Source organism: Asparagus officinalis, chromosome 8 (genome assembly GCF_001876935.1).
Source record: "Asparagus officinalis chromosome 8, Aspof.V1, whole genome shotgun sequence".
In the NCBI taxonomy this organism is placed as follows: Eukaryota; Viridiplantae; Streptophyta; class Magnoliopsida; order Asparagales; family Asparagaceae; genus Asparagus; species Asparagus officinalis.
The window spans coordinates 14,578,041-14,592,449 of record NC_033801.1 but is presented as its reverse complement, the minus strand read 5'-3'; the positions used below and the strand labels follow the sequence as shown (position 1 = coordinate 14,592,449).

General features: G+C 37.6%; 1 protein-coding gene across 4 annotated transcripts in view; it reads left to right on the top strand.

Annotated features, from left to right (window-relative positions):
• LOC109851311 (CRM-domain containing factor CFM2, chloroplastic) overlaps positions 1-14,409 on the top strand; it is a 32,151-nt gene that overhangs the window by 14,637 nt on the left and 3,105 nt on the right. For 3 of the 4 annotated variants that reach the window (XM_020421371.1, XM_020421374.1, XM_020421373.1), the window contains 6 exons: positions 9,279-9,765; positions 9,848-9,978; positions 13,128-13,436; positions 13,533-13,689; positions 13,968-14,260; positions 14,342-14,401. In XM_020421371.1, the coding sequence (XP_020276960.1) occupies positions 9,279-9,765; positions 9,848-9,978; positions 13,128-13,436; positions 13,533-13,689; positions 13,968-14,260; positions 14,342-14,401 (1,437 nt within the window). The remainder of the gene's footprint in view (positions 1-9,278; positions 9,766-9,847; positions 9,979-13,127; positions 13,437-13,532; positions 13,690-13,967; positions 14,261-14,341; positions 14,402-14,409) is intronic. The other variant, XM_020421372.1, reaches the window with a different exon arrangement.

Below are 14,409 nucleotides of genomic sequence, written 5' to 3'. Positions count from 1 at the left end.
TTCTGTTGATAGCTCAGATCCGGAGGTAAGACTCCACACACTATGTAGTTGACGAAGTCTGCATACCATGGTGCATCCAATCTTTCTATGGCTAACAATTGATCATCTGGGAAAGATTCGTCGATCGGTAGTTCATCCTCCTCCCTATCATGTGATTCTGGTTTCATCCTCGACAAATGGTCTGCCACCAAATTTTCTGTCCCTTTCTTATCCTTTATCTCTAGGTCAAATTCTTGTAAAAGTAGTATCCATCGAATCAACCTAGGCTTGGCATCATGCTTGCTCAAAAGATATTTGATGGCGGAGTGATCGGTATAAACGATGACTTTGGACTCCACTAAGTAAGATCTGAACTTGTCAAAGGTAAAAACAACTGCTAATAACTCTTTTTCAGTGGTAGCATAGTTAACTTGGGCCTCATCAAGAGTGTGACTAGCATAATAAATTGCATGAACTATCTTATCCTTTCTTTGACCCAACACAGCACCAACCACATAATCACTTGCATCAGTCATGACTTCAAATGGGAGATTCCAATCCGACGGTTGCATAATAGGAGCTGTTATCAATGTTTCCTTCAACCTACAAAAAGCATCAAGACATTCATCAGTGAAATCATAGGGAGCATCTTTAAGAAGAAGTTTAGTTAAGGGTTTTGCAATTTCCGAAAGTATTTGATGAAACACCGATAGAAACCGACATATCCCAAGAAACTTCTTACTCCCCTAACCGACGTTGGTGGCGGTAGTTTTTCAATGATTTTTACTTTTGCTCGATCAACTTTAATTCCTTGCTTGGACACCTTGTGTCCTAGAACTATTCCATCCCTTATCATAAAGTGGCATTTCTCACAATTTAAGACTAAATTAACTTCTTCGCTGCAAAACTCGAGACAAGTTAGCTATATAATCATCAAAAGTAGTCTCATACACGAAGAAGTCATTCATAAACATGTCCATAATGTCTTCTATAAAATCAGAGAAAATAACCATCATACATCGTTGAATAGTGACGGGGGCATTACAAAGACCGAAAGGCATGCGCCTATAAGCAAAGGTCCCATAGGGACAAGTAAAAGTGGTCTTTTCCTAGTCACTAGGATGAATAGGGATTTGGAAAAATCCCGAATAGCCATCTAAATAACAAAAATAGGAATGTTTTGCCAACCTTTCCAACATCTGGTCTATAAAAAGAAGTGGAAAATGATCTTTTTGGGTTGCATTGTTCAACTTTCTGTAATCAATACACATCCTCCAACTTGTAACCGTCCTAGTAGAAATAAGTTCATTATTCGCATTCTTGACTACGGTCACACCCTCTTTTTTAGGAACCACATAGACCGGACTAACCCATTCACTATCAGAAATAGGATAGATTACCCCAACATCTAGTAGCTTAAGTATCTCTTTTTTAACCACTTCTTTCATGTTAGGATTTAATCACGTTGGTGCTCTATAGAGGGTTTATGATCATCTTCCAAGAGAATTTTATGCATGCAAATCGATGGGTTGATTCCTTTAATGTCATCCATGGTGTATCCTATGACCTTGCGATGCACCCTAAGTGTTCTAAGCAACTTATCAGTTTCATTTTCATTCAGACATGCATTCACAATCACATGATAAGTGGAGTTAGGGCCAAGAAATTCATATCTTAAAGAGGAAGGGAGAGATTTTAATTCTACCTTTGGTGCTTTATCCTCTTCACAAGTAGAACCATTTGGCTCTAGCATCAATCTTTCAAGCTTTGCATTTTGAAGTGGAGTAGTTGATGTTGATTCTAAGGATTGAGCATACGTGGCTACCTCAGGGCCTTCATCATTTATTGAACCTTCGCTTACCAAACACTTCTCAAGTGGATCAGCTGAGTAATGATTTGCAAGTTGCTCCTGTGTACACTAGTCAATCACGTCGACACTGTAACAAACTTTATCAGTTAGAGGGAGTTTCATAGCGTTGCTTAAATCAAATTCTACCGTTTCCCCTCCAATATTCAGGGAGAGCCTTCCATCGATTAGAACATCTGTAGTAGCAAGGAAGGGTCTTCCTAATATAATTGGAATGTTAGAATCATCTTCTATTTTCAAAATAACGAAATCAACTGGGATAAAGAACTTACCGACCTGGATAGGTACATCTTCAAGTACACCTATCAGATATTTTATCGATCGATCCGCCAATTGGAGTGATATCGTGGTTGGTTTCAAATCACCTATGCCAAGCTTCTTACAAATAGACATCGGTATCAAACTTACGCTTGCACCTAAATCACACAAAGCACGGTTAATAGAGGCATTACCAATAACACAAGGAATAGAAAATGAATCTGGATCCTTAAGTTTAGGAGACAACTTGTTTTGGATGATAGCACTACACTCCTCAGTAAGGGTCACAGTCTCGTATTCTTCCAACTTTCTTTTATTAGATAGGATCTTTTTCAAGAACTTAGCATAAGAAGGCATTTGAGAAATAGCTTCAGTGAACGGGATATTGATGTGTAACTTTTTCAAAATCTCTATGAATTTTCCGAACTGTTTTTCTAACTTAGCTTTAGCTAACTTTTGGGGAAAGGGTAGAGGAGACTTGGAAGGAGCCGGAGACACATATTTCTCAACATTTTCTTCTTCCTGTGTTTGGGTCTTATTATCCACATCTATCACCTTTTCACTTTTTTCTTCATGACGGCCATCTACCCCATCATTTTCCTTCATCTTAGGTCCCTCATATTGTTTTTCACTCCTAAGGGTTATAGCATTCACATGACTCTTGGGATTCGTCTCGAGTTGTCCAGGTAGCATGCCTGAAGGTCTAGAAAAAGAGCTAGTATTTTACGCCAATTGAGTGATTTGTGTCTCTAACATCTTGTTATATGTAGCTAGGGAATCCATCTTAGAGGCCAATTGTTTTACTACCTCATTTGTAGTTTGTTGTTGCTTAAACTCTTCATTCAATCTCGACTGAGTCGTCACAAACTTTTTCATCATATTTTCCAAATTAGATCTTTGAGAAGGGAGATTGGATTGAGGAGCACGAAAACCAGGTGGACCAAAATTAGATACGGGCATGGAATTTCCAGGTGAGTTTCTATAAGATAAATTAGGATGATTCTTCCATCCCGGATTATAAGTGTTGGAGAATGAGTCTTCTTTCTGATTAAAGTTATTAACATAGTTAACATGTTCATTACCAGAAGTATCAATGGATGAGGGGTTTCCTAATTGACATCCAAGTGCAGAATGACCCACATAACCACATATCTCACATGAAATTGAGGTAGACGCCACAGAATTAATACTCAAGCTTTCAACTTTTTTAAACAAAGCATCAATTTTAGATGATATATGATCTAAAGCATCTATTTCATACTTGCCACCTTTTGATGTCCGAGCACGCTCGTTCGCCCATTGATAGTGATTTTAAGCCATGTCTTCAATGAAAGTGTATGCCTCATCTATTGTTTTGTTCATCAAAGCTCCTCCTGTAGCAGCATTAACAGTCATCCGAGTGTTGTAAGTGAGACTGTTGTAGAAGGTGTGAACAATTAACCACTTCTCCAGTCCATGGTGAGGGCACATCCTCAATAATTCCTTGTAGCGTTCCCAAGCTTCATAAAATGATTCTCCTTCCTTCTGTACAAAGCTTGTAATCTGGTTTCTCATCTGAGCTGTTTTACTTTGGGGAAAATATTTTGCAAGAAATGTCCTGGACAACTGATCCCAAGTGGTGATGGACCCAGCTGGTAATGAGTGTAACCAAGCCCTAACCTTGTCCTTTAATTTAAAGAGAACGGAAATAATCTGAGTCGAATAACATCATTGGTCACTCCATTAAGCTTCAAAGTGTTGCAATACTCCAAGAAAATCGATAGGTGGAGATTCGGGTCTTCAGTAGCACCTCCTCCAAACTGATTTTGCTGAACTATTGAAAGCAGTGATGGTTTTAGCTCAAAATTATTAGCTTCAACAGTGGGCCTTGTAATACTCGAATGCGTGCCTTGAGCATTTGGGGTAGCGAAATCCTTAAGAAGCTGATTCTGATCACCCATTGTAGCTTGTTCTGTGTTCCTTTGCTCCCTTATATACCTTCTTATCTCTGCAAGAGTCACCGATAGTTCAGGATTGTTTTCGTTGTGTACTTCTGTTTGATTCCCTTGCATAAAAGAAAGTCAGTAGCGAAGAGAATATAAAAAAAATTAGCCTAGCTTAATAACGTAAGCACTCAATATTAACACAGTAGTACCCGGTAACGGCTCCAAAAACTTGATAGGCAAAATCTGCAAGCGCACAGAGTCGTAGCTATCAAGGTCGATCCCACAGGGACTAGGGGTTAATTACCAAATATCACGTTATTTGACTATCTAAACTAATGAGTAAATTAGAAGAGATGAAAATTAAAAGAAATAAAGTAAATAGCTAACCAGGTGGAATTCAAGATAATGAATGGTCAGGATTGGGTTTTCACCACAACTTCGATGCTCAATGATGAATTATTTTAGTTGGTGTCGGTTTAAACTAGAAAGGATGGATTAACCTAAATTAATCTAAAGTCTCTTTCAAAGTCTAAAGATCGTGCCTAATTAATCTCAATTAACCTACTTTCGTGGAATCAAGAATAAATTAAATCATTAAGCTTTATGCTAATCCAAATCGAATTCTCAAAGAATCTAGCCTACTTTCGTGGTTCAAAAACCCTGCTTAATTTCTAGAGGTTCGGTATTAATCTTCACCTTTCAGTTCTTCAATTAATTATCTATGATTGCTAATACAGCGATCAAACGAATCGACAAAATTAAAACACAAGAAATCAAGTATAAAGATTTAAACCTTCACCAAGAACATATATTAATTCATCATCAATCACCAAAAAGTTAGGTTCTTTCCCAATCCTAGACAAAAAATCTACTCACAGAATACATCAAGTAATCATGCAAATCAATCATAAGAAGAAATAAATCAAAAAGAGGAAAGAATTAACCCGTCTTTCAATTGAAATCTTCAAAATTGAAATCTTCAAAATCAAAACTTACAATCCAATCTTGTACAAGAAATTAGTGTCTTCCTTCAATATTTGAGCTCTAAAATAGTTGTTAATTGACGGCTAAAAGAACATAACCAAAGATCCCTAAACCCCAAGCCAAAATATCTATTTATATGTCCCCAAAAAATCTAAAAAAAAATAAGACCCCCGTCATGGGTGTGGTGCGCACCACACCAGGGTGTGGTGGAATCTGTTTTGCTGATTTTGTGCTTGTTTGTCCAGTTTTCGGTATTTTAACTATAATTTTTACGTCCGACCTCGGAATGAGGTGATTCAAGTTGTGCATTGGAAAGCTGTTGAAGAGATCTACAACTTTTGTCTTTTGAGCTTTTCTAAATTCAAATTGTATCATGGTCGAAATTCCAGTTCTTTATACTCGTGCATCCATTTTCTTCACGAACCATGCATTCGAAATCTTGTTGTTGCTTCAAACTCTTGTTAAACTTCTAACGATCATCGAATCTTTTAATCTTGAGCCATTACCTACATATAAGAACACAAACCACAGCAGTATCCTCGATCTAAACACGAAATATGCATTAAATACTTGTAAATCATGCTTGAAACACACTAAGATAATGCATATTTTACGTGTTTATCACATATTATGGAATATGCGTTTCTCGCTTGCAAAAGCGGCCAATAACGCATCACAACAGTGAGTAGCGGGCGATTGTAGGCAAACTCTTTTTTTATCGCTATTTAAAAGTGGTTTGAGATTTTTTTTAAAGTTAAATGCGACCCGCAACAACTACATCTCACCGCCCCCTCTCTTTTCGGCGTACTCCCACCGCCTCCCATACCGTCGGGCACCTCCCTCTGCCACCTCGCTCAACACTTCCTTCTACCTCTCGTCGTGAGCTCCTCCTAGTGTAATCCTCTCACCGCTTAGCTCATCCTCTCGAATATGACAGCTTTTTGACTTTTCCAGTTGTCCTCGGTATTATGTGACGATTACATGTCTATTTCATGTTTAAGATATCTTTAAATCATCAAATACACTTTTAGATTTTCTAAACTTTTTTATAATTTCTTTTTTTAAATATTTATACATATCTGAATTAGGTCTTGATTTGATTTTGCGGTTTTTACCGCTATTTTGCCGCAATAGCCCCAAATACCTTTAGCGACGTCTCACCACTACACGATGCTATCTGCTATCGATAACCTTGGCCTCTGCTTGTTGTGAACTTGCCTACCCGTCTTTCTTATTTTTGCGTCGATTTTCTTCCTCCAGAACGACTACAACGTTGTTGAAGACTAGATTGTCTGTAAGGATGTTTGTTAGGTTGATAATGAGCTGATTATACGAGTCAAGTAGGTTCTAAAGTAGAAGTTCTGCATGTGTTCAATCACACCGATTGTATGCCTCAACGTTGTGAGTTGGGAGAACAGTGTATTTAGGGCAATTATGTAGTCGGTCATCGATGTAGATTCCGTCATCCTCAGAGTGTAAAGTCTTCTTTTTAATAAAATTTTGTTGTGCAGGGATTTGACCTCATGTAGCTTTGTTAGAGTATCCCAGATTTTCTTTGCTATCTTCTTCTCTTCTATGCTTAACATCACCCTGTCTGCTAATGTCAGATGGAGATTTACAATCACATTTTCGTCCATCTCGTTCCACTTCTTATCATCTGTGATGTCGTTTGACATTGCATCAATGACCGCTAGACAATTATCTTTTCTCAAGATAGCCTTTATCTTCAACTTTCACGGTAAGAAATTACTCCCGTTGAATTTTTCAATCTCGAACTTCGCCGCCATTGCTTCTATCATGATTAGTAACTTCTACTATTCTCATGAACAGTAATCATACTCGTGAATAGTAACTATACTTGTAAACAATACCGTACGTTTGAATAGTATCGTACTTGTAAATAGTATCCAGTACCTTCAAAGGTAAATAATAATCTGGCTTATTTTTTAATATGGAGCATCCACATTTCGTGGGAGCCACAGAGCATACGATAAGCAGATACACGCATCCTAAACTAGACTCTAATACCACTTATAAGAAAAATCAAGGCCCACTAGAGCAGGATCGCAGCGAATAGTAGTACAAAAGTAATAAAGTGAACGTATATATTTTAACGTGGAAAACTTCCTAAAGTATTTGGGGTAAAAACCACGGGCAAGAATAGAAGAATTCACTATGAGAAAATTTAGGAGTTACAATATCTCTTTATAAGGAGAAACTCTCTCTAATTCTTGCTCTCACTCTTCTATATGTGGAGATTGGAATTTGTTGTTAGGATGTATTTTTTCTGAAGAGTTTTGGGCCTATTTATAGGCAGCTGAAAAATACTATTCCTAATTTTATAATATTTTTTCTTTCTTCTTTCTGTGCAGCTCTTCTTTCGGTGCATTTAATTTGGGGCCGCCACCTTTTTTATTTTCTAAAATTACAGTTGACATATAGTAGTAGAGACCTCCCATGTAAATTCTGCATGCAGTTGGAAACCATGACTGCCTCTAACCTTGCCAAAACTCAGAAATACCAACACGATATTCATTGATCCTCATGGGATGTTCAATAGAACTCTAGGCGTTCTAGGCGTCCTTAATTTAACCGCCGCAAGGAATATAAGAGAAAATGAGAAATTGGCTCATGATATTACCTACAAAAAGACAGTTAGGGGTCATGCTGCCTGCCTTGATAAGAAAGTATGCCTTTGCATCACAAAATTTTATGTACTATTCACACTTACGATTTTCCTTTTATTCAGACTCTTTTGTCCATGACCAGAAAAACACAACTGTATTCCTTTTGAGCTTCATATAATTCGTGTCTTTTTTAAAGAAGTCATGAATATTCAGACTATATTGACCACAATGTACATTTGAGCTTGGCCTATTGATGCAACAAATTGTGCATGGGAGCAAGTGTTTAAATATGGAAATAAAGGGTAAATTTGAAAGGATCACAACTTTCAGATGCATCTTATTTTCATGACTGTTTTAGGCAAACAACATCTCATACAAATGCTTGTAGTTGGAGAACCCTAACACCTTGTTAGGATGGAGGTTAATGGATGGAAGTTAAAGTGAAATTTCAATTGCACCTTGTTTCAATTGCACCTTGTTTGGGAGTTTTTTTTTGAGGGTTAGAAGATATAATGGAAGGTTAAATTTCCTTCCATTTTCCTCCCCTCTAATTTAGGGGGTAGAGGGTGGAATGATAACCAATGTAAAATTTTACAATGTGATAATACAATTATACCCTTATGACATTAAAATCAATGGCTAAAATATACTCCCATTCAATGTGTAAGCGTATTTATTAACTTCATACATATTCACTTTACTTCCCTCCTCTTTATTAGAACTCCCAAACAAGGTAAAACAAATTTACTTCCGTTCCCCTTACTAAACTCCCAAACAACATTTTATCTTTTCGCTTCCATTCTCTACATTTTCTTTCCATTATTTAACTTTCCGTCCCTTTCCTTAGTAAACTCCCAAACAAATTGGAAAGTTGGTGTGCGCACTTCTTCTGATAAGGCACTCATTATCGCTTCTTTTAACATGTATTGTGTTTTTCTTTAGCTCCCTTCTTGTTTTAACTTAATCAATTTCTGACTTGTATTTATATGAACTTTTGTCAATCCTCGATTGATATGTAACTATCCTTCTCGAGCTTTCTATGTTTGGAATGGTTAATGCAAGTTGTTTGATGTCTCTTTTAGTCTTTTGGAATTCCCTACAATAACTGGAACATTTTTCTTTTGCATTGGTGCATATTTTGCGTATCCATGCCGTATATGCAATACCATCTGATTGTTATTTGTCAGGTCCTTACAAGTGCCCACAACTCAATGTTGCATTTCTCTATAACTTATATTGCTGAAATCGTTGGCCTGCACAGAATCCTTCTATATAAGATTGCTTTTAGCATAAGACATGTATAAATTCACATGCAAAAGCAACAATTATGTGGTTTATGTTATAATATAGCAATCACATTACTTTTTCCATTCATGTTGTATTTATAGTAGTTATGAATGTCACTCTCTAACATCCTTATTTTCTAATTCTTTGATATTTTATACGAATTTCTATAATGCTTCATGGAGTATCCAATGGCTTTGCTCGTGCATAATGTATTGTGCTTATAAAGTTGACGTCAAATAAATCTGTGTTTTTCCATTTTAAGCGTTGCGCTTGTTTTTTTTTTTGTTATTCCTGTTATATTTGATGTACAAACTTGTAGCTTCTTGAGTATTTATCTACTCTTACTTTCAGAGAAAAACCGGAGGATTAGTTGTCTGGAGATCTGGGAGTATCATAATCCTGTATAGAGGGCCTGATTATAAATACCCTTACTTCAGCAATGAGGATCCCAACATGATTGATGTAGCCCCCACAGATCAAGACAAATACCCTCTGTCCACATCTTCACCTGATTCATTAGGTGCATTGCCCAATAATTTACCTCATTCTTCGTTAATCAGTGGTGTAGGCTCTCCTAATAAAGTTCGCCTGCAACTGCCAGGCGAAGTACAATTGGAAGAAGAAACTGATCAATTATTAGATGGATTGGGTCCACGATTCGATGATTGGTGGGGTTACGATCCCTTACCTGTTGATGCTGATCTATTACCAGCTATTGTTCCTGGTTTTCGCAAACCTTTCAGGCTTCTTCCATTTGGTGTAAAGCCCAAACTAACAGATCGGGAGATGACCATATTACGAAGGCTTAGTCGGCCCTTACCATGCCATTTTGCACTTGGTTTGATATAAACTCTTACTTTTATGCTGATATATTAACTTGCTTTTTGTAGTTTGTTTTCACTTCAACTTGTGTTTCTCAGGAAGAAATAGGAACCTTCAGGGGTTGGCTGTTTCTATGATTAAATTATGGGAAAAATGCGAGGTTGCCAAAATTGCAGTTAAGAGAGGAGTACAGAATACCAATAGTGAGATAATGGTTGAAGAGTTAAAGGTAGGTTCACTTACTTCTATTATTTTGTATTTACTGATATTGCTATTTGTTGATCTGTTTAAACATTCATGTCTCACAATTATCATTATCTTGAGTTTTTCCACCAAAAATGGGGTCAGCTAAAAGGCTTTAGAAAAGTTTTGGAGAAACTTTATGGCTGACTGTCAACCTAAAATCAATCTTCTAAATTGTTGCTCAAGGTCCTGCCCCAAGAAAAGTTCGAATAGGAACCTGACTTTCCTCACATCCTAGCAATCGAATTGTAACAAGTACTACCCAACTCCCCAAAATTCCACAAGACTAAGCAAGATTGTAGAAGAAGGGAACATGAGTTGTGACTATAGGTCATGTTTTCTCCTCATGGGAAAAAACTTCAAATAGATTTTCCTAACCAAATTATTCTTAGCCAATCCAATAAAGCTGAACAAATCCTCTCAATAGGAGAACATCTTGATCCCCTTCGTTTCCAGCATTTCCATGAACTTAGCATGCTTCTTTCTTTCATGCCAGATATGGGAATTTCTTGATCGCTCCAATGATCATGAAAAGATGGGTTATCCCTTTCGCTGGTGGAGACGCTAGAGTGCAGATAGTCAGAAGAGGATCTCCTTCAGCCCGTTAAGAATTGGTTGTGTAAAGTTTGAGTTGCCCTTCTTTTCTGGCCCAGTTACCTTATGTTTGGCCTGATCCTGTTCATATTAAGATGCATCCTACTCCCAAGCTGTGATACCTCGTACCAACCAGTTAAGAATGTTGAATCCTGCTTCTGCATTGAGAAAGATAGCATCCTTAGGTTGGTCTTATAATCTTTTCGTCTTTGGATAATAACAAATAGTCTGAGTATCTTGGTAGAGAGCCTTTGGCAGCTTCATTACGGCCCTTGCTCATCCAATTGTGATTTCTATTGATGTATTGGTTCTTCTTCCTTTTATGTAATTATTTTTGGATTTTTTTTCACATCAGTTTAGGCATTAATGATCTAGGAACAATTATTACTATCCACAAGCTGTTTACTTAGTTGCATGAAAATCCTCGTCGCTATTGACCATGACTTAGCAATCACCTGAACAAAACAAGAAAATAAAAGAAAAACGTATATTTTTCTGCCACACAGGGACTAGATTTGGTGTTTCATTTCGTTCTTTACGTAAAATTGATACCTGTCCATCATAGTTTCATATGAATGCATGGAGAGTTCTAAATTAATGACTATCAGGCAACCTAAGCAGTAAATACTCTCTAACATCAGTGCTTGCATTGTAGCTCGCTTGTACTTACGTGGAGCATCTTACCATATTTGTTGATCTTCAATATGATTGTACCATGCTATGCATGTGGTCAAATTTTTACAAGCATTGTTGTAAAAAGCGACAAATCGTGCCGCTATAGCGCCGCTAATTGCGGTCGTGGTGCTTCACCGCACCGATAAAGGGGATAGCGGGGTGTTTTGGCGGAGAAAGCCGCCTTTTGCTCAAAAAGCGCGAAAAAGCGGGGTTTAGCGCTTAAAAGCGCTAAAAACCACTATAGCAACTTCTTAAATCCCTCCCCGAACCCGACCCGAACCCATTAAACATAAACCCATCTCTCTCTCTCTTTGATTCCCGATTGTGCCCTAGCCGCATGACTTGCGGTTGTCCAGCTTCCACTTTGATTCGCCAAAGTTGTGCCCTAGCCGCATGCGTCTGCCGCCGCGCCCCTCCGCGTCCGAGGCCTCGCACCACCGCCACCCGGAGGTTCCTCCCCGTAAGCTTTGGGCTTGACTTGCCAGCACGAATCTTGAGGCATCTCCTCCTCGGGCTTATGATGTTAGCGGTGTTTGTGGGCGTTTGGGACTCAGGGAAGGCTCGACGAAGGCCGATGAAGGTGGTGGAGATCGACGATGATGACATTTTTCTTTTTCTTTTTCTTTTTTTCTTTTCTTTTTTTGGTGAGATTTAAATGGATTTTTTGTTGTGGGATTTGGATAGGGTAGGGAGATTGTGCGGGTACGTGAGTCATTGGTTGGGGATGATGGACGGTGGAGATTTCGAGGGGATGAGGTTTTGGATACTATGGATTGTGGGCTTTTGGTGTCGTTTCTGTTGGTTTTATTTTGGTTAGGGTGAGAAAAGGGCACATAATTAATTATTGGGATTGTGGACGGACATTTGTGAACGTATACTTGAATATTTTATTTTTTATGCCAAATTTCTAGTAGTTAATATAATGATGATGTTACTAATCAATGTTTTTTTATTGTTGAGCATTTTAATATTAGAGACTTGAAAGTTAAAGAAATGAGACAAATAACGGTCTTTTTGATAAACAGTTCCGTTTTTTATTCTTTATAATTATAATTATAGTACTTGGTTAATATTATGTAATTATTACACATCTATTTCATGTTTAGGCATCAAGTATGCATTTGTAGAATTTTTAGATTGTTTATATGATTTTACTTATTATTTAGAATATTTAAATATATTTATATTTGACCGCTATTTGACTATGCGCTATTTGCCGCGATAGCCCCAAATAGCCTTAGCGGTACCTCACCGCAACGCGACGCTATCCACTATCAGCAACCTTGTTTACGAGTTCTGCTTTGCAAGCAGCTCTAGAGTAGAGTGTGTAAGTCCTCAAATTAGTTTGCTGAAATATCTTTTGCTACCCCTACGGCATTATTTTAGGGACATAATGATCATCCAGGAACACTATAAGTGACGAGTCAAAGTATCTTGTATCTTCACTTTTCACAGTTAAGGACAAACACTAATTATAACCTACTTTAAGAGGTAGCAACGTATAAATTTGTGTTAATCACTCTTATAATGGGATATCTAAGATAAATCACATGGTATCGCTGAAAATGTATCTGTATTATGATATGAAAGGCTCAGCATATGAAAAATTGGGTTTCCCAGCATTTCACATGTATAAATCTAGATCTCTACTTGTTTCGATGCATGCAAAAATGTTCATCTCCATTTGCTAAAGGACGAACGAAAGAACAACAAAGTGCATTAAGTCATTTGGAGTCTTGAACACAGATCACGATATGTTATAACTGTTTCACTCTTCAGTTTTGATCTCATATCATGAAATATCAACATGGGTGTAGTTTTTTCAAATTCGTGAGACACATGTTCATGATGGTGTCACTTCTGCAGAAATTGACTGGGGGAGTTCTTCTTTCAAGGGATTCGGAATTCATTGTGTTTTATAGAGGGAAAGACTTTCTGCCGTCTGCAGTTTCCACTGCAATAGAAGAGCGGAGAAATTCTGAAGTTAGTAGACAGAAACAGGTCACTCATGGTTCTTCCATGGACGCTACAGGCATCCCTCTGTTGAAGGTCGCAAGACCTGCTTCTGTTGACAAACTCCTGAATTCAACTAGAGAAATAAGACCTATTACAATCAAAAGTAGACAGAAACCAGCAAGTTTAGTTATCAAACGCATGGAGACCAAGTTGATGCAGGTGTCTTCTGACTTCTCTTTCATGGATTAATCAATTTGAATATCAACCTTTTTACATACAGTAATTGATGTTTGCTTATAATCTTCTCTATAACAGGCCTTAGAAAAGAAGGAAAAAGCAGAAAAACTTTTGGCGACACTGGAGGAATCAGTTGAAACTTCTGGAGTAGAATCTGACAAGGAGACCATAACTAAAGAAGAGAGATACATGCTGCGGAAAGTAGGGTTGAGGATGAAACCGTTTTTGCTGCTTGGTAACAGTTCTACTTTTGCAATATAAATATAGCAATATAATATGTATAAAAAATCTTCTACCCTCGAAATAGCTGGTCCTTAGACTGACCTTAAATTACAGAACAATGAGTCTGGTCATCTGCCTATTACGTCTTTTCATGATGCTAAGCTTTAGATGAGCTTCCAATGTGTAGTATGCCATACATATTTGCTCTTGTTGCATGTGATATAATCGTGTCATATTCCTCAAACTTCATTTTTAGTTCTATTCTAAGTTGGCCTTCAATTGTATAACTAGGTAGAAGAGGAGTTTTTGATGGAACAGTTGAGAATATGCACCTTCACTGGAAATATCGGGAACTTGTAAAAATAATATCGAAAGATTGGTCCATTGAACGTGTTGAAAGTGCTGCTAGGATGCTAGAGGCTGAAAGTGGCGGTATATTGGTAGCTGTGGAGAGAGTGAACAAAGGCCATGCCATAATCATATATCGAGGAAAGAACTATCGCAGACCTTCGGATTTGAGGCCAAAGACACTTTTAAACAAGAAGGAAGCAATGAAGCGTTCTCTAGAGGCTCAGCGTTGTGCGGTAAGCACACTATTCTCATTGTAACTGTGATCTTCTTACATGGGATTTCTTATATAAATCTCAAAGTTTTCTTGTTTGTAGTCTTTGAAACTTCACGTGTTGAGCCTTTCCAGAAATATTGACCATTTACGGGATCAGATGGTGAGCTT